We start from the raw sequence: 21,109 nt of genomic DNA, 5'->3' as shown, positions 1-21,109 counted from the left end.
TTTAAGTTTAAAATTTATACACAAAAAAGTAATGATACAGAACATTCAGCTGACCGCTGTTTCGCCAAATTTTGAAAGGGTCTTATTTTGAAGCTTTTGCCTCTGAAGGATTTTCCCCAGTATCCAGTGTCTTCAGCAATCTGAAAAGGCCAGCTGCTTCTCGTATCCGACTGAACTCAATACAAAATGCCTGCACTTCTATAAACAAGTCCTGTACATTAATAATTTTGTTCCGGATCAAAGATTGGAGAAAGACACAAACGAGACGTACCAGGCGATTCTGAAACAGAAAAGGTCTGGCTTTAATATCTGAAAATATGCCCAAGCAATTCTACTAAAGAGTCTGACCCTTTGTACTGGTATTTTGTGACAATTCAACAGGAATTAGTTACATCAGTTAACCTACCTTTTCACTTCAGGATTTATACAATCTGCATTTAGCCCTTTATTTCCCCCCGTTTGCTGCCCTATAGTACTGATAAATGTTAAGGATAGGGAGCTGGACATGCTCTTCAATCCTGCATGAGATTTTTTTTTACTGATTGTAGGAACTAGGTCCTATCACTGTACACTTGCTTTATAGGTAGGTAGCATGGCTATCTCTAGGGCAAAAACTTACATCCTAATACAATATTTCCACAATAGAGTGACTCAAGAGGATATTAAATATATGTACTGAGCATTAAAGGTAACTTAGTCATTACTTTTAGGAAAAAGAGCCCATTTTAAGAGTAATGTTTCCTAAAAGAAATTATTGCAGAATAGTTTATCCTCATGCTAGATGATGTAGAATGTTGTGGATTTTTTCAGACTGGGAGGAATTTTAAAAAGCTGGGAGCCATGCCAAACTCAAGGCAAGAAAGTTAGAAATACAGAGTGCTGCCTCACTTTGCAAAGGTTTTAGAAATGCCACACACTAGCCCTTAGAGCCATATTGTTTCCATTTCAAGTTAATTCTTTTTTGCACAGCATCTCCTGAGAAACAGAATGCCATCTGTTTGTTTTGGTTACTGTGGGCACTTCCTTTACAGCACTGAAAAGTGCAGGAGATTCTGGAGTTTTTCTCTGATGACAAAGCACATAGCTATGCAGAAATAAAGTTAGAAGTGGAAGGATCTGGAAGCTTGAGGACAAGGAGAAGAGGCAAAACATCTAATATGTGGCTGGAGAGAAGGGTACCAAGTGAGAAATCTGAACCTCTCTGACACCATATATAGACCTGAATAATGTAAGGGAAGCACTGTACAATTACTTTGCTACTAAATGCATGAAGTACTTTGCAGAAAATTAAGACCACTATCTGTGCCCCTATGAAAATGCTGAAGGAAGAACCCCTACTCCATCATATGCTTATTAAACATCAGAATTTCATAAAGCGGTATTTTGCTTCTTGAAGCCACAACTTGTAAAGAGGGAATATGTGAATTCCCAGTGTAGTCACCTTATTAAATCTCAGTACCTGAATATGCCTCATCTTGACTTTTAACCAAGTCATTCTCAAATACCCACCTGCATGTATTTATCCTTAATCTGTTCACAGGTAGAGATGCAATTGGAGATATAAAGGTGAATAAATTCAGGAGGGAGATCAACTGCTGTAGTAAGCCTGTTAAACATAAAACAAGCTGATTAATGTACAGATAAACTAGCAAGTTAATCATCCATAGTACCATTAAACAATGGACAAATACAGTTAATCTCATAATTCAAATGCGTCTGATTCATTGACAATCCACCGTTATGTCTCAGGGAGTTGTCAAAAGCCCACAACTCCAAACATTTTAGTTATGTCCAATAAGTGTGTTGCACTAGCCAGACACCAACATCAAAAGGCAAATCTATTTTTACATCAAGTGCAATACAGAAATTGATTTTATTTAAGGTTACTCTCTAGATGTCTGCATGCAGGAGGCCTATGTCAAAAGCACCCATGTGATCTTTACTCCCTGTCTAATAAGCAGATACCCTACAGAAGCTAATGATGGGCACTGCTTGCAGAGCAACAGAAACTCTCAAGTTGCTTATTTGAGTAGATATTGAGCTTATCTGAGTGACAATTTCATACTGTAGCAAGCATCAAATGCAACTGTGTATATCAGCATCAGATATCAAGTATAGAAACGAGCATTTCTTCTAAAGTACACAACTGGAATAGCATGATTTTGTGCTTCATAATGTTAGTTTGGCTTAGTTTTTTTCAGGGTTCTACATTTAGAAGTCATGGGAATTAGAACATTATTAATATCTGGATTTCAAAATAAGTGCAAAAGAGTTCAAATGACGAAACATGTTAATCACACTATTGGTGTGAAGAACCAGAAGTGTCTCACCAAAGAAAGAGCTAGAGAACATTTTTTTAAAATACCAAAAAGCAAGAGAGCTTGTGCTTTCAGAATAGTGCTATAGACAAAATATCTTCAATCACCCAATACATGTACTATACTAATGGATCGTTAAGGTGTACAACTGCCATCTGACTTTTGTTTCAAGTTGTTTGAATACTCACATACAAAGAGAGGCAATACAACTTATGAATGATCTTACATCACATTTGAAGTATACCAGTTAGATGCCAGCCCTGCAAGATGCTCCAGCTTGCACTAGACTGCTATGCAACCAACATGGAACTTTGCTGGATCACAAAGGTTTTGGCTTTTTAATGAAGTGGTTAGGAAGACTGAAGCATGTAGGTCAGCAAGTGTCTTATCATAAGACTTTGCAAGTGTTTTTATATCCCACAGGACATTTACTTTACCTGATCTCCCTCACCTCAAACTGCCCTTTTGGCACTGCCAACCATTTTAAATTCTATGAAAAACTCCTGGCCTGCATCTTTTGTGGAGAGGACCCTGCCTGCATCAGAACTGATGTGATTTTCACTGTGTAGGGGAGACCAGAATGCCTGTGATCTTCTGTGGTTATACTAGACAGGAGCGGGAACCATTTACCTACTGCCATTCCATCCTAAAGCAGAGCGGAGACCCCAGCAGCTTGATGGCTACTATAAGCTCAAAGTGGGTGGAGCTGTCAACTCAGCAGTTTAGGGAAGACTTGGTGCTTATACTGTGCACTGAGGCAGGATTCATCAACATAGCAGAAATGGAACCACAAGTTTAACAACTTGAATAGTAATAGGTAGTTTCTTCAGCCTCTTGTGAATAGTTGGAAGACCGAGAGATGGGGAAGAAGTTCCAACTACTTCTCACTTAGCTTGTAGTCTCTGGGAAACTTTCAGGTTAAATACTTTAAACATTTTACTCAGGAGACTAATGCAGATCAATGTTAGCAGTTTTGCTTTTTTAAACATCAAGAAAAGCAGTCGGCAGTGCTGAAGTGGGGACAGGAAGGTAGAAAACTACAGGGTTTGGCATGTGGGAAAGAAGAATTAGGTTTCTCCTTCAAAAATAGTTGCTTAATGTGTGAACATACAAGCAAGCTACATGTCACTACAGGAACATTTAATCATGGGTATGAAACCCAACTGGCCAATTAGAATAGATCTGGAAGTCAACATCCAAGCCTATTATAATAAAACTTCTCAGAACATACTTATCTGGCAGTAGTTTGTCCCAACTAAGCGAATTTGAGTGCATCTCTGATGCCAGAAGGGGGGGAGAAAAAAAAAAAAGTCAGCTGTATTATAGGTGGGGTTGGTAGCACTTCACAGTAAGGTAGCACTACACTTCCCATTAAGACCCTGTTTTCAGTTGCTTATAACTTTGTCAAACTTTAATATCTGTGCTGAAATTTTACATGCTGGATGTCTACACCTCAGCTTGATTATTTTTTTTAAATGTTAACCAAAATAATTCAGCCATTTCAAAGAATAAGACAAGAGAAAAATAAGTTTTGCCCATGTTAAAATATTCTGAAGCACTCTCCTGCCCCCATGCTTTGGAACAGGGACTTGAAATTATGGCAGGGGGTGGCCTTCATGTCAGTCAAACACTCAAGTTAGAAAGAACAGGAGTACTTTTGGCACCTTAGAGACTAACAAATTTATTTGAGCATAAGCTTTCGTGGGCTACAGCCCACTTCATCGGATGCATAGAATGGAACATATAATAAGAGTGTACACACACACACGATGCCATACCAACTCTAAGAGGCTAATTAATTAAGATGACCTATTATCAGCAGGAAAAAACTTTTGTAGTGAAAGTACCTGAATTAAGGTTGCCTGTGCAGTCTTAATTTGGCTCCCTTGTGTGTATGCATTATGATACAGTATTTTTTCCACAAGACCTCTAGTTCATTTAGTGCACAGGATGGATGATGCTCACTAAGTGAGCAGAGCAGCTACTCAATATTTTGTTTTATATTCATTGTTCACTATGTGGCCCTTGGGCCTTAAGTCTTATTTACTGCATACTATTCAAACCCTGCTCTGAATGCTCAGCACTTCTGCAAATCAAGTCAGGCACCCAGAAAATGAGGAGCACACACTTAGTGATCACATGCGAAGTGTTTGGTTCAAGTGACTTGTGTAACATCACACAAAAACTCTGGCAGAGACAGAATACAATTCTCCAACTGCCTTAACCATGAGGTCATCCTCTCTCTTCACTACACACCTTCCAAGTTGGGCAACAAAGGAGGCAGGGTTCTAGATAGTCTGCTTCACTACACAACCCTGATTCAAACCCAGAGCAAGTACATCCTGTGCACTGAAGGCGGTGGGGGTCCTGTGGAAAAATTGTATGTGATCATGTAAATAAAGACTATAAATGTACAGGCATAAGGGGGGGGCGAATTAAAGCTGCACAGACAAGTTTTATTCTGGCATTTTCTAACTCGTGAGTGTGACTGCAATTTAAATGTTTTTTAATCTAGTTTGTGTATAATGTAAATAAAAGCAAATAAATGCCCCAGTTCTGTTGTACCCATCGTACGCAATGGATCTTTTGCTCTAGAAGTTTACGGCATCCATAAGTGTAGCATTATAAAGAGGCATCAAAATCCATTTCTGTCAGCATCTCTAAGTAGACTCTTTTAAAAGTAACACATGATCTAGCAGAACCTTCTGTTAAAGAATCACTGCACTGATTCCAGATGTAGGGCTTTTCCCTCTATGGCAGGTGGCACTGCTTTCCAGCTGACTGAATGAACAAGAACTGCATGTTTCTTGCTGCTCCTGTTCATTCTGCCTGCTGCAAAACAGGAGAGATAACATGGGAGGTGTTTGACGAGAGAGAAAGTGAGCAACAAGGAAACAAGATTGTAAGTTTACCCTTGCAGAAGCAGTACTTCCTCAGTGTCACGCTAGTAGTGGTTTTGGTATTAAAATGCTCCCAGATTGTATTTCCATAAAGTCTAGGCAAAAACGACAATCTCACCCTTCACATGTGCTGGACGCCCTTCCCGCAGCCCCCACTGGCCAGTGGGAGCGGTGATCGGCCAAACCTGTGCACACGGCAGGTAAAGCGGCCCGGCTCGCCAGGGGCTTTCCCTGACATGCCGTGGGCCAAAGGTTGCTGATCCCTGTACTATACCATTCTCTCACTAGAAGGGAAAACCTATAATGGCAGCAGGTCATAAAAGAGACCCAGTTTGGGAATAAGAACCATTCAAGAAATATATGTTTGCTGATGATGTTTTAAAGAAAGTCACATCAGTGAACTGGTGGAAATCACTTAAGCACTTGGATTCAGAGACTGCTGAAGTGATAATCTCACTTTTAACAGCAGTAGTTTCTTCTGCCACTGTAGAAAGAATATTTTCTTCCTTTAAACTAATTCATTCCAAATTGAGAAACTGATTGGGACCTGAAAAAGCAGGATAGCTTGTTTTTCTTTTCCAGATTATGAGCTGGAAAATGAAGGTGAAGTCAACCAAGTTAGCTGCAAAAGCCAATATTTTAAGTTTATCATGTTGACCTGGCTGACATAGTCAATTTAATTTTTGTTTTTTTTTAAACAAATATTTAACTATTTTAGTTAAAAACAATTTTAACAAAACAAACCTGATTTTAAAAAACTTGAATGTTTAACTTAATTTTAAAAAATTCATGCTTGTTTTGTTAAAATATTATATGTTTGCTGTTGAAGAAAAAAAATCCAGAATATATAACGTTATTGTTTTAGTTAAATAAAACAATTTAAATGTCTGTTTGGTGATGTTCTCCTAATACAGCATGGCAAGAAAATCCTTCAAATATTAATGATTAACCTCTTGAATTGGAGATAGTCATTGGGAGGTGAACTTCATAAATATCTGCTTCAATTACCTTTGGTAAATGAAATAACCAAACAATCATTCATTTTCAGATGTAGCTGTAAAACTCATCTGAAAGGTTTTCAAAATAAATCACTTTAAAAATGTATAGCGTGTGCCTTCGAAAAATGAAACCTACATCTATCTCTGAGTTGTGAAGAATATGTATTAAGGTTATAACAACCAACATGAATGCACTTTTATGTAGAAATCTATGATTAAATCGAGTCTTCCTGACTAGTGATTTAAATCAAATCCACCCTGAAAAATGACACTGAAATCTGTCTCCAATTTCAATATCAAAGGTGAATCTGAGATTGCCATTAACCCAATATAACTACACTTTTATATTAAGAGGTGGGATATAAATGTGAATTTCAAGAAGAAGCAAGATTTCAAGATTTGCCCTATTTCATTTGCAGAACAAAATGGTGGACACAAGACGCATATCACACAGGCAAAACCACTACTACAGACAGCCTTGTTTTAAGATACACTTCTACCTCGATAGAATGCTGTCCTTGGGAGCCAAAAAATCTTACCGTGTTATAGGTGATACCGCGTTATACTGAACTTGCTTTGATCCACCGGAGTGCGCAGCCTTGCCCCCCCGGAGCGCTGCTTTACCGCGTTATATCCAAATTAGTGTTATATCGGGTGGCATTATATCGAGGTAGAGGTGTATATTGCAAAATTATTTCTATGAATACTCCTACTGAAATGAACAGTGCCTCTCATTTTAGTGGCATTTCATGCAGAAGTGTTTATTACATTTGTTTGAATTAATTAGCAGTATTACACCTTTCATATAAACAAACCAATAAAAGGGATTAAACTAACTTGACATACAGGCAGTTTTGAGTGATAGAGTTCAGAGTTCTTTTGGCAAGAGGCCAGGTAATTCAAAGCTACTTCACTGCATTTTAGTGAGTCTGCTTATATAGTATAAATTGGTATATTTAGTCAGATGAGTTCAGCACTTTTCCAGCCAATGATCATGTCCTGTGGTAAAAGAGCATAGAGGAGTCTTCTCTGCCCCTTTCTTGCTTTAATGTGTCTTAGTTGTGCACAAGGACCATCTTTTTCAGGCCAAAACCTATTTCAATGAAATTTGACAGCTATTTCCTTAACTCCTGCCAACTTTGGTAGCCTTTAGGGGCATAGTGGAACAAGCTACTTTTCAAATCTGACTATACCACTACGCATAAAGCCAAGATCAGTAAAGCTCATCAGGTACTCCCTGTGAAATATTCTGCTTTCATTTTTTTTTATAAAAACAACACTGATCAGAGCACTCCAGTGCAAGAACTCACAAAGATAAGTTTAGATTTAAGATGACAAGAAACACTTACCGATTTACAACTTCCATTGAATGTAAAGACATGTCCATGTTGACCAGGACAGAAAAATACTCTGTTATCTGACTGGACTGCATTAGTTTAAGCAACATTTCTATAGCAACTAGAGGATTATTTTCCACCAGGTCAGGCAGTTTGGCAGGAGTGAGGCCAATGTGGTAAACAAGCTTGGGGTCCTTTTCTAATTCTCCAAGAAGCTATAAAAAAAAGAAAACCATCAGCATATTAAATTTGAATTAAACTGTACATGTTTGATCACACAAGAGCAGGTGAACTAGAAACCCAATCTGAATTGTATTATCACTTAGTTTAATAAAAGATTTTCTGCCTTGTGCAGAAATTCCAGTGATATTAACAGCCACTCAAAGTTTCCTACAATCATCAACAAGTTATGCATTTTTTACAAAAATGTTGTAGCCTGCAAAACAAAAGCAATAATCTATCTAAATTACACAAAAGGAGAATTCTAGCCACTTGGATTTAAGTATTTCTTCTTATACATATTTTGTTTTCTTCTAATATTTCAAAAAAGAAGAACAGGAGTACTTGTGGCACCTTAGAGACTAACAAATTTATTAGAGCATAAGCTTTCGTGGACTACAGCCCACTTCTTCGGATGCATATAGTACTCCTGTTCTTCTTTTTGCGGATACAGACTAACACGGCTGTTACTCTGAAATCTAATATTTCAGTTTCTGATCAAGGGGAAGTGTGCACAGAAAAGCCTTTAAAAGAAGCTAAGGTTTTGAAGCTCATGGCACTTAGTAGCCTTGTATGTTGTGGAAAAATTTAAAACCACATAATCCAAGTTTCATTTCTTTCTCTTGCTCTAGCTCTTTCATTGAACTGGCAAATTCACTGTTGAACTGAGCTGACCAACAACTTTGATAAGTTATCCTAGACAGAAAGAGATAGTTGTACTAGAACATCTCCCTTCTTATACAGTACAATGATAAGACTAAGGCCTAGTCTTCACTTACCGGCTGGTCCGGAGGCACGCCATCGATGTTCTGGGATCGATCCCGGAAGTGCTCACAATCGACGCCGGTACTCCAGCTCGCCAAGAGGAGTACGCGGCGTCGACGGGGGGAGACTTCCGGCCGCGTCTGGACCGCGGTAAGTCCGGAGTAAGGTACTTCGAATTCAGCTACGTTATTAACGTAGCTGAATTTGCGTACCTTAGTCCGAAGTCCGGACTAAGTGTAGACCAGCCCTAAGGCCCATTGAAGTCAGTAGTAACACTAACTTCAGCCAGACAAGATCAGGCCCTTAGCATTTCTAAATAACCATCTTATTAAAAGCCTCTGCCAAACCTGAAACAGCATTACTACAACAAGGTTATCCTAGCAGGGAAATACTGTTGCTAGTTACTAGTCACATTTTGCATTTGTTCAGCTAATGAAGGTGTGTGTACAAACAGCAGATAGACAAGTTTTAAAAAATACTTTCCTTATTTGACCATACACAAGCCAAGACTCTGGAATTTTGGTATTGAGACAAGACAACTCAAACAATATTGAGATTTCCTAAATTTGGAGACAGTTTTAAGCAAGTCCACTCCTTGGCAGGACAAATCTTCAAACTTCTGGAGTGCCCACAGACAGATTAGTGCTCTACACAGGAGTTTAGAGAGTTTAAATCTTTTAGTGGCACTTCCATCTTAGCACCTCAGGCTACTGTTTGTTTTGAGTCCCATCATCCTGCTTCACTGGGTCTGCTATGTGACTATTTTAATTTTATGTAATATAATTAGGCTTGGAAGGATTAGAATTTTCTATCTGTATATGTTGATTTCACCATATATACACCTATGCAAAATATTTCCATCAACGATAACTGAAATGTACAGATAGGCCAAGTAAGAACAATGCTGCTTGAAAACTTAAGAGTTTGATTTAAGGATATTTACTTTGTATATTTTGACATGTGATGTTGACAATTCGTGTTTTAATGGCTATGAAGCTTTAACTTTTTGAATCTCAACATTTACTGTCTCACCCCTGACCCCAAATGTTCACAAATACAGGAAATTATAAATTGATAAACATTTAAAAAATGCTTAAGTAAATATTGATATTATCCACTGAAATTATTTAAAAAACTGAATTCTACCAACCCTAAATATAATGAGATGAAAATTATTTAAGTCATTTAATTTGACCCTAGTTTTCTAAAATGTATGAAATATAAACATGCATAGGAAAGATTAGAAGGGAGGGCAGCTGGCACATAGGACCCACCTGTGTTTGCTGTGGAGATGACAAAGGACTTTTGAAAGCCTTAGCCATGATGCGTTTGATCTCCACTCCAGTGCTGTTTTTAACACACATTGACTTATCCCACTGAATTGCATGATCTGGCTCTATTGGGTTTAGCCAAGCCAGCTCATCCTCACAAATATGGAGTGGAGGTGGTGGCCGGATAAACTCTGGTCGAAAGTGACCTGAAAGACAATGTTGTAAAGATTTCTTTCAAAGGAAAATTAAAGAGGTGAAGTGCTTTTTGTATTACTCAATGAAAAATCATTTTAAATTTAGAAGGCTACTATATTGTATATTTAATATAAGGGTGACAATAGCAGTCTGATGAGTGGTCCTCTCTCCCCCCCAAAATTGTAATACTTTTCAATGTACAGTCAGATTAATTTTTGGAGTTTTGTACTATGACGTATGAGCTTGGTCACATACAATTCAATCTAGAGAAAAGTAGCTCAACACGTCACTTATGTCAATCCTTAAGTAATTGTCCCAAAGATTACAGAAATTTAAGAGTAAACAAAGATGCACATACTTTCTATAGGTGGTTTTGGTCCACTCACTAAAGCTTCAGTGATCTGTGAGGCAACAGAGCTGTCAAAACCAGAATTTGAGGAATCTGGGTCAGGATCGCTGAGAATGCTGGGGAAGCTAGCTTTGCTCTGTGTTGGCAACTCAGACTGACGCTCTGAAAAAAAGTTCAGGCCACGATATTAAAGCATACAACCAAAATACAGATGTCAGGAATACTGAAAGTAGCAGGAGACAATCTGAGCTTTAGAACAGCATTGGTTTAAAGACACAGTGTCAACATGAAATCTAGTTCAGGTTTGTAAACGGTGGGCTATGGAGCACTTGCTGGTGGTGTGCAAAGAGTTGATTGGTCAGTCACATGGTGTTGGCTCTCCTCCTTTCCACTTCCTAAAACTGCATTTTATAGCTAAAAATACTAACACTTTCCCAGTATTACTTTTCCATGTAAACAGCAATTGTTGTAACTGTCACAAGGGTTTACATAATTGCAAATGGCAGCAATGCGGTGATTGACTGTGAATGGGAGAGAACATAAGCTATCTGTGAGAATCCTCTAGGACAGTGGTTCTCAAGTGGGTCCACAGTCCCCTGCGGGGCCAAGAGCTGGTTTTAAGAGGCCATGCCCTGCGAGGCAGGAGCCCCGGCATCCTAGGATTACCATATGGCCAGGTTTCCCCAGACATAGCCTCTTTTGATTCTCCACTGTCTGTCTGAGCAGGTTTTTCAAATCAGAGGCTATATCCGGGCTTTTGCAGAGCACAGGTAGCTCGGAAAGAGCTGTCTCTGCACATCACTGGTTCCTTCCCTTCCAGCTGATTGGGCAGGATCTGGCAGCTGCGAGGGACCAAACAGCTTCATAATGCAGCATGTCAGCCTCACACTGCAGATCCTGAACCCCTTCTCCAAGGAGCAGCTCCAGTTGGGGCTGCATTTCACAGCAGGTGAGCTGGTGGGAAGGGCAGAAAGAGGACGGGCTGAGGCTGTTTCCAGGGGGGAAGCTATGTGCAGCTGCTGGAGGTGAGAGACAGGCTGCACCAAGTGCCGAGGAAGCAGAGGAAGGGAGTGTAGAGGTCAGGGTAGAAGGGGCACAGGAGAGTTAGGAGACTCCCCCTTCCAGCGCCCCCTCTGCCTCTGCCCTCTGGCAGTGTCCTTTTTTAGGGAACCTGAAACATGATAGCCCTACATGGGGCCAAAGCCCTGAGCCCTGGCGCCCCGCAGGGCCCTGAAGTTTTTATAGAACGGGGGAGAAGGGATTTCAGAAATAAAATGGTTGAGAACCCCTGCTCTAGGATGTGACCTAGTCTGTGGAAAGTGTCAGAACCCCTGATCTAGTCAGTTTCAAAAAAATGAGTTCGAAGTAGTTTTTCATGCACTATTCTTCCCACATTTGTCCCCCTGCCAATTGTGCGTTTACAGTCACATTTCTCCCTCCCTCTTACCGCTTCCCCCACTGTTGTGTGAAGACCCACACAAACATAGGCATTCAGACTCAACAATAATGGGGGCCATAAGAAAATCTAAATCAGAGGTAAAAGATTTTTCAGTGTGGACTGTTTTTAGTGATGTTGCATAGACTAACTACCCTCCCCCATTTGTTGTCAACATCCCAGTAGCAACTATTGCAATTGCTTACATCGAAAAAATATATTAGGAGTCTAATACAAATTAAAATTTATGCAGCTGGAAGTGAGCCAGCAGCATGGGACATCCAGCACTATCTGGACTACCACTGTAACCAAGAATTGTTCAGAGGTGGACAATGCCCCTAAAAAGGCCAAATTATACAGCATAGGAAACATTACATACTACTAAATCCAGTAGATATTCTTTGTTACTGCAAAGCTGGTTATAGAGAAAGGAAAATAAGTTTTAAAATTATGGATACATTCTGAGAAATCATAACATGGCTTCTGTCATAGGAGTGCTCAAACAAGCTGAGGACTGGGAGTGGCTGACCCTTTATTCCTAATCCTAAATTTCAGGCTCCAGCTCTCTCTACCACTGTCAGAAAGGATGTCTTTACCTTCTGTCACCCTGAACAGTTCATTTTAAAATAGGTCAACCTTACTGCATGAAAGTCAGTAGCTGATTAACAGATGCCAGCCCTAGAGCATTGCTAACAGAGTCCATCTGCAAGGGGAAGTCTAAGTATGTGCTTATCTAGTCATTCAGGGAGTAAATAGCATGCTCCTCAATGGATTCAGCCTCTGATAATTTGAAGCTTGACATCTTGGTCCCATAACTAATACAGCTCTTGTTTTGGGCCCAGCAGTCACTGAAGAGACACCATCCTGAAATTAAACTACTGCTTCATTTTCTGTGTAACTGAGCTTGTATATTGCCTCTACCTACACTGAAGCTATTTATACTTTCTCCTTTATTTAGAACCTGGTGAGCTAGTACTCAGAGCTTTTCTCCGTAGAAATGTTCTTCATGCTAGATATGGTCCCCTAATTATCTAGTGTTCAAAATTTTAACTGAACCCACTCTCAAAAACAGACTCAATGTTAGATAACAGAACTCTCTTCCACAGATAATGATAGCCTGCTGAGTCCAAAGGTTTTTTCTAGGTGTATTTCCTATGGCTGGCAAGGGAACAAGGATGTACCTTTTCCATCAAAGCAAAGGAATAAGCAGAAGTTATTTTTTGCAAAGTATCTGGTGGTTTTCTGTTCTATTTTATCTGAATATTGACTCACTGAATTAACTTGGTAGGATATTTTTCCTTCAAGGATATATATTATATACTTGATTACTTTCTTAGCAGTTTCCCAAGAAAAGGTACTTGATTGCAAAAAATAAAAATCCAATTTCATCAATTTTCAGAATGCTTCTACTGGTTTATAAACTGGTTAGAACTCCAGTATACAATCCTAAAAAGAATATTTTTCGGAATATTCTTGACCAACTCCTGCGCATTACAATTAATCCAACAGGCTAAATGTCACATCTAAAAGATGAGTACCGTATATACTCGTTCATAAGCCGAATATTTTTGGTAAAAAAATGACGCATCAAAGGGCGGGGTCAGCTTATAAACGTGTCTACACCAAAATTTGATGATTTTAAGCTCTATGGAATCATTAAATTGAATATCTAATACATTGTCGTTTTGTTTACCTGGAGCATCTGCAGGCACGGAGCCCCTCAGCTCCCTGTAGCTGCAGTTCGCCATTCCCAGCCATTCCCATTTCCCGCAGCTCCCATTGGCTGGGAACGGCAAACCGCGGACACTGGGAGCTGAGGGGCTCCGTGCCTGCAGATGCTCCAAGTAAACAAAACGTCCCAACCCGCCAGCAGCTTACCCTGACAGGCCGGGAGCCAAAGTTTGCCAACCCCAGAAATATAGGGCTGGCTTATGAAAGGGTCATACAGTTTTTGCTACTTTTACCTAACCATCCTGGGGGGTCGGCTTATAAATGAACGGGCTAACGAATGAGTATATACGGTAGATATCATTTCAGTTTGGTGGCACTGTGGTGTGCAACTTAAGGTCATAGCTGGTCAATAGTTGCTAGTAAATTATAGGTTTGATTTGGACCCCAGTATTCCCAGAGAATAAAATACCATCAGATATTATGAGATCTACAATAGGTTTAGGCCCCAGTCTTGCAATTCAGTGCACACATGAAGCCTCTTGGGCTTGAAAGGAGCCTCAAATGAACTCAGTGAAGCTTCATGTGATCACTGCAGTCTGCCCACATACAGAAGGTTACAGGATCAAGCCAGATTGATTCTTTGGGATTAAAGAAAGCAAAAGCTGTATTTAAAGCAGAATCCTTAATAAAAGAGCTAAAGATTAATTTGTTTATGGGAAGAGCATAAGCACCTTAACCCAAGCCACTTAAAGTAAAAAAAGCTATTCAAAGGCAAGCAGTTGTTGCAGATCTATTGTGGTGCTACATTTTTTCCTCTTCTGTAAATTGCAGGAAGCTTCCTTTGATTCCTAACGGAAGGTGCTGAAATGTATTGGAAAAAGCAGCTTTGACTACAAGCCAATTACCCTTAACCAACGTAGTCTTCTGTCAGGCTAACCATATCGAATAAAGGCAGTATTTTGCCAGAAAACTTCCTTTTTCCACCAGCATCAGAAAATGACGTTTTTTGGCAGGATAATGATCCAAACAGGCAGAAGTACAACTGAAGAAACAGAAGCAAATAGGGCAAATTTTGCAAAAACATTCTGCAAATCAGCAGGTTGAAGTTAATACTGATCAAACAAAAAAAATCTAAAGCCCTCATGAAACTGTATTTCTGCCCTTTAAAAAAAGCAATTACAGCTGCAAGTCAAATTGTTCACATTTAAATTCTGAGTGTTACTTAGGATATTACGCAGACCTAAGTAAGATCAGATATTAAAGGACAGAATACATTAGTTGTCTTTCCCATATGTAATTTAACGTTCAGGATAGTTATCCTGACAGAATGCTTTAAATTTTTTTGAATAGGAGTAATTCTTTGTGAGGTACATTCTAGAACAAATTTGTCCCTAAAATGAATCCAGGGATATTCTGAATAGGAAAACACCTTTACAAAAGCCATCAAGATTTACAACCCTTACAGGACAAGATCAGCCATGAAACAGGGACAAATATAAACAAAGATCTCAATAGTTTTTAAGTTTAAGCATTTTTGTTTCACTCTTTTTATATTTTATGGACTACTCAGTTAACTTCTTTTCTACATCTTCTATTACTGGGAAAAATATGGACTTGAAACAAGCTATTTTATAAATGGAGAAGCCAATCAAAAAGGTGATTCGTAGGTGTCAAGACTGCAGCAAGAGGAGTTGCCTTCATATGAGGCACAGACAATGGCAGGCATTTATTCCAAGAAACAAATCTTGTCTCTCTCACTAACAGAAGTTGGTTCAATAAAAGATATTAGCTCAGTCACATTGTCTCTCTCATGAGCATGTCAGATCAAAGATAGCCTAAGGTCTCTATGTAGTCAAATTAGTTATGTATGTGATTTACTGTATAATTTTGTTGTATCCACTACATATAGAATAAGCATTGCACATTCAGCTACTTATTTTTAAAAGTAACCAATATCAATGAATTTGTTCCATTTTCAAAAATACTACTGGCTTTGTATTTTGGAGACAAGACAAACCAAAATGAATGGAACTTCCAGCAAAAACAGGAAATGTAGTAATTTTGGGTTCTTAATTTAACACCATTCAAAAGGGACCTGATTTTCAGAGGGCAGGTACACAGCTCTTGTGAAAAATCAGACCCCTTCAATGCTTTGTAATTTGGGCAACCAAAGTGTCAAGTCATTTTTGAAAGTTTAAGTCAAAGAATACAGAATTCACAAAAATGCTCAGAAAGATTCAAAGAGGGAGACACCAGACTAAGGCAGGAAAACTCAGGCAATAGGTTGAATATCACACTAATATTTGTCTAATTATCCCAAGATTAGGTATTAAAAAGTTAGTTCTCAAACAATGAGAAAAAAAACAGTTTTGAAACCATAACCAATGGTTATCAAATCCTTATAAGGCCACACTTGGATTTTTGGTGCTCCAAACAGGCCCCCATTCACTATATCCATCTTTCCTACTGTTTTAATCAGTAGCTCCAAAAGTGACCTACTAAAAGAGATGACTCACAACCACCACCTTTTTCTCTCTTTCTCCTGCCAAGTGGTCTAAAAGCATCACTTTTACTAGATACAGTCAGCCAAATTAGCCACCTTCCCAATATGGAGGCAATACTTAGGAAGTAACAAAAACCTAAATCATCTCAGATTTATAAAAACTACCAAAAATTCAGTTATAACACCTGGTCTTGCCAAAAGATATAACTGAAGAAAGCGGCATAATGGCTGCCTGATAGTAAGTTATCCTGTGTTTCTGAAATTGGAAATACTGCACAAGATACAAGGGAATAAAATTTAAGAATGAAAACTGCCAACAGAACAAAAGACATTTTTCAGATGGAAAGCCTTTTCCTATATTGTAAAAAAGTGTCTTCACAGCCTCAAAGAGGAAAATTCCATGTATAAAACTTGCTTTTTAGCCAAATATAAGGCAGTTAAAAATGCCCTGTGCTTAAAGTTCCTACAGTCTAGAATTATAGCTCAACTCATTTTACACTTAAAAAGAAATATCTCACTTTCACTATTATCTCAAGGAAAAGCTGTCAGGATATACCTAAAATGGTTTGTTATTTCTTACCTGCTAGTGCTAGCTGAAGTCCACTTATATCTACTGACTGGGCCATATTTCCTATATCCATTAAGGCAATCTGTCGAGGAGTCTTCTTGAAGAGTTCTCTAGGAGGAGCCAACATCAGTTGAGAAAGGAAGAATTTTTCTGGTGGAGTTATGGGAGGTAAGAAACCTGAGAAAAACAATTTTCCTCACTTGTTATACAGTTGCAATTAATACTTTGCACTTTCTACTATGAAGGAGCGATGTCTACTAAACAAACTATGGCACAAATATTAAAATGTATGAATTAGGCCAACAAAAAGAATATTCAGTTGTGTTAATATTTTAAATTAAATCCACACCTCTGCAGCATTTAAATATGAGCTATACAGAATAATTTTGCTTAAACTGTCTCATGAACTAAACCTAAGGTTTCTTTGGTTTTAACTATTAAATAGTTTTAGACTTACTTCAACAACCCTATGTCTCCATTTTTGGGTTGAAGGCTAGGTCACAGCATACCATAAGGGCCAAGGAAGCCATCTAAAATTAGTTTAATATTATAATTAATAAAACCTAGTTCTTCAGCTGTTACCAATATTTGGTCATTCATATTAGTAAAACATAAGCTCTTAAACTGAAATTGCATCTATGAGACCTAGGTAGTCATATCAAGCTCTGTTACACTTTGGGGAATAGTTTGCATTTGGGTGCTCCAGCAAAGAAAGGCAATTTGATTAAAACTAGGCAAATACAAGGGAAGCTGAACCCTTCTGTAAGAGAACACTGAATACAAACAGGCCATCAGGAAAGGAAGAGAAGAGAAAAATTCACCAGAAGTAGTAAACAGCTCCCAACCCTTCCCCACACAACTTTTTAAATTTGGTTTTGAATGTCAAGCAGTCTTGATGCATCGTTTTGTTTTCTAATTTAGACCAATGATCAATTATTAACAAATAACAGGCACATTGCTAGTCACAGCCCTAATATTCATTGTAGTTTGTGGTGAACAAGTTGTTATTAACTTTACAAATTATTCAAAGTGAAAAACTTTTAGAATCCAGTTTACCTGTCACTATTTATAGTTTGATTTTCATTTCAAAGCCAAGAAATACAAATCACATCAGTTTCTCTTTCAGGTTCTTAATGCTGCTGAGTTTGGGCTTCATACACTGCAGGGAATGTTTGTTTCAAAACAACTTTGTTAAAATTATGGAAACATTTCTATTAGTCTTGAATGTTTATAAACAAAGTTTTATGGATCTTTATTTTTGGGCCATGTAAAACTGAAAGTATCCCTTTAAGACTGAGCAGAACTTGCCTGTTTTTAGAAGTTTATAGCTATCAAAAGTGTAAAACAAGATCTCCATTTTTTGTTAAAGCAGAATTTATAATACTTTGTAAGTTTTGAATTTTGTACTTTAGCCATTTTAGTTTTCAATGTAAATAAAATTTAAACTTGGCACATCCATACATCTTAGTAAGCACTATAGTAACTTTAATAGACTTTAAAATTTGAACTTTTCAAATTAAGTTATAAATATTTTAGACTCATTTTGCAGCATGTTATAAATACTCCTTACTGAAATATATACCAAAGGACAATATTTCAAGTAGTCTCATCAAAGATAATCATTCTAATAGCCATCAGTGTGAATCCACAGAATTTTACTTTCAGCTGAGGGGAAGTTCGGATTTGAAAATCACTTGGATTTAAATTAGTGGAATATAGCAAGTTTATATACTCTCTAGAGCAGTGCTTGTAAAGTTCAACACCCTTTACCCCACATTCTAAACTGTCACCAACAGGGCTTGGAGAATATTGCCCCCCCCCCCCCAAAAAAAAAGTTTGCTTTAATATTTAAATGTTCAAACAAGTTGACTGTGCTTTCAATAAATAGTCTAGAAAATATTAATGAAGTGAAAGTTTTGCTGAAAAAGCAAGTTTTAAACTATTAAAACTCAGAAAGAATCCAGAATTCATTTGTATTTGTTCCAGAAATCAGAGGCTAAAAATAACATCCAATCAGAGATGAAACATTTTACATGTGACCAAGGGGTACAAATGGCTCAGGTTTTGAACACTCACAATGAGCTGTTTGCAAACAAGCTATAATCCAACAATCTAAAGAAGTTACTTGGCAAAAAAAAAAAAAACCAAAAACAAAAAAATCCCTGCTTGTTTTTAAGTTAAAAATACAAGGAACTTGTTTTGTTTTCTAAAAAGCTTGACTGGGTGCTCCCTCAGCTCTCTAATGCAGGAAAGTAGTGTGGAGCGCAGAATCTTTCACAAAAGATTCTGTTCTTTCCAGTGTTTGTCTGGAATTTAAGGTGTTTTTTTACAGTGTGATTAAATTAGAAGTTAATCAAATGACACTGCCTCTCCAAATTCCCTTTCCTTCAGTTCCTCTGGTTTCAGCACCTTATATTAATCCCTCCAGTTCTTCAAAGCAAACCCTGATCATTCTCATATCAAACGCTTATTTTTAAGTGACTCAGGCCTTCTTTAATCACAAAACAGCAACCCCCACCCCCCTTTTCATTGTAGGGCAATTTCAAAGACAAAATATTTAAACACACCTCTCAACAGGGGTCATGCGTCACTCAGTACTCATCACTCTGATTCCCAGTTTGGGGGGCACTAAATTAAAGAAGTGAGGCTTTCCTGTCCCTTGCCCCCCATAAAAATAAGTATCTGGAGCAGAGGGTCCCCTTTTGGCCCTGGATCACACAGAGAGGGACCTATTCCAGGGATTCATTTGTACTGAGAACAGGAAAACCTCACTTCTTGCAAATTCCCCCAGGCACAAACAGCCTCTTACCTGGCTTCAAACAATCAAGATCTCTCCATGTTGGGGAACAGAGTTAAGCATGCCTGTCTCTCTTCAGTTTATCTGTTATGTATATTAGTTACCTTAATCTGAATCCTTCTGATTTTGGAGGGGTAATTTATCCGTATGCACAGCTTCTTGGTTTTCATGGCTTTAATCTAATGCCCCCAAAACTGAGAGCCAGAGTGATGTGCACTGCCAATTGAATGGGGAAGTGCATGACCGCTGTTGAGATGTGCTTTTAACCAGGTTTTCTGAACTACACTGCAAAGGAAAAGGGTGGATGGTGTTTTATAATGTGTAAAAAAGGCCCGAAAGGATTGTTTTGAAGTGTTTGACATGAGAATAATCCGGGTTTCTTTTGCTACTTGCTAGAGGGCAATTTAGATGAGTGAAGAGCTAAGGGGACAGGCGCTGGAACCAGAGGAGCTGAAGGAAAGGGAGTGGACTTTGCTGAATAAAGATGTAACTTAACCTTCTGAAAACTTGTGTGAAAAATGCAGCCCTCTCCCCCGCACACAGGGCCTAGAGAAGGGGGCTGGGGCAGGCTCCGGCCCAGTGGACACAAAGCGAAGCATCGCTCCGAGCGGAGCCTCCTTCCAGGCCCCCGCTTGTCTCCCCCGAAAGACTCGGGCCCGAGCTCTGCTGAGCGCCCACAGCCCGGGAGCCACTTCAGCGGCGCCCCCACCCCGCGGGGACCGGGCCTCGCAGCGCCGTGCCGGCCGCCGAGAAGCGGAGCCGGTCTCTCAGCGGAAGCCCCCGCGCCCCGGGCGGTACCTGACAGCGGCGGCCGCTCGGCCTCGTCGCCGCGCTCGGGCGCGGGGTTGAGCAGGTGGGCGAAGATGGCGGCGAAGGGGTTGGCGGCCAGCGGCTCGGTGCGGTACATCTCCCAGAGCAGGTAGAGCGCGGTGAGGCGCTGCGGGGGGCTGGGCAACAGGTCGGGCTGCTGCAGCAGCAGCACCAGCACCGAGCCCAGGCGGAAGTGCTCGGCCTTGCCGAAGTAGTGGTGGAAGGCGCTGGACAGGCCCTCGAAGGTGCTGCCGCCCGCCTCCTCCGACACGATGCTCAGCAGGCTGGAGAGCTCCTTGGGCGACAGGCTCATCCTGCCCGCCGGGGCCGCCGCGCCGCCCGCCTCCCCGCCGGCGCCGGGGGCCCCCGCCTCCGCTCCCACCAGAGTGCAGGGCGCCGGGCTACCCCCGCCCCCTGGCATCCAGCTCCCCGCGCGAGCGCGCGCGTGCACACCCCGGCGGGCCGGCTCCGCACCGCCTCCCCCCACCCCGCCGAGCTTGTCGGGCCGCTGCTGCCGTAAAGCTGCGCGCCGGCTCCGGTACGGCGCGTTTACGACACTGTCGCTCAACAGACCATAGGGTGGTTGTTGTTGTTGTAGGAGGAGGAGGGAGGGAGCTATCCCGGCTGGGGATTGGCCGGCGGCTGCCCCAACGGGAGCCGGAGTGAGGCAAAGGATTGGCTGCCGCCACCGTAAAGTGGCGCTCTGGCGTGTTTAACTTTGCGACACTATCGTTCAACAACCCAGGTGGTTGTGTAGGGGGAGGCGGAAGGGAGCTACGGCAGCAGGGGCTCGGCCGGCGGCTGCCCCCGTGGGAGGCAAGGCCTTGCTCGCTGCTAACGGGGACGGGGGCTCCGCCCAGGGAGGCGGGGCATGTGCGGGCTTCTCCCGCCTAAGAGCGCAGCCCTGGGCCGCCAGTGCCCGGCCGCCACCGCAGCGGGCTGGGCCGCCCAGACTCGGGGTGTGTCTTACCCG

The 21,109-nt window shown here is 40.4% G+C and overlaps 1 protein-coding gene across 1 annotated transcript; it reads right to left on the bottom strand.

Moving 5' to 3' along the window:
• Positions 1–20,716, bottom strand: CNOT11 (CCR4-NOT transcription complex subunit 11). Its single transcript, XM_034757991.1, has 7 exons — positions 20,125–20,716; positions 16,542–16,706; positions 10,362–10,514; positions 9,812–10,014; positions 7,566–7,768; positions 1,510–1,606; positions 1–280 (listed from the first exon to the last, which is right to left on the bottom strand). Exons 1-7 carry the CDS (start codon positions 20,555–20,557, stop codon positions 83–85), a joined length of 1,452 nt encoding a protein of 483 aa, XP_034613882.1. The 5' UTR covers positions 20,558–20,716; the 3' UTR covers positions 1–82.
• Between the last annotated feature and the right edge of the window lie 393 nt (positions 20,717–21,109).

Source organism: Trachemys scripta, chromosome 1, assembly GCF_013100865.1.
Source record: "Trachemys scripta elegans isolate TJP31775 chromosome 1, CAS_Tse_1.0, whole genome shotgun sequence".
NCBI lineage: Eukaryota > Metazoa > Chordata > Testudines > Emydidae > Trachemys > Trachemys scripta.
The sequence above is the reverse complement of the archived record's forward strand: the minus strand, read 5'-3'. Positions and strand labels throughout refer to the sequence as shown.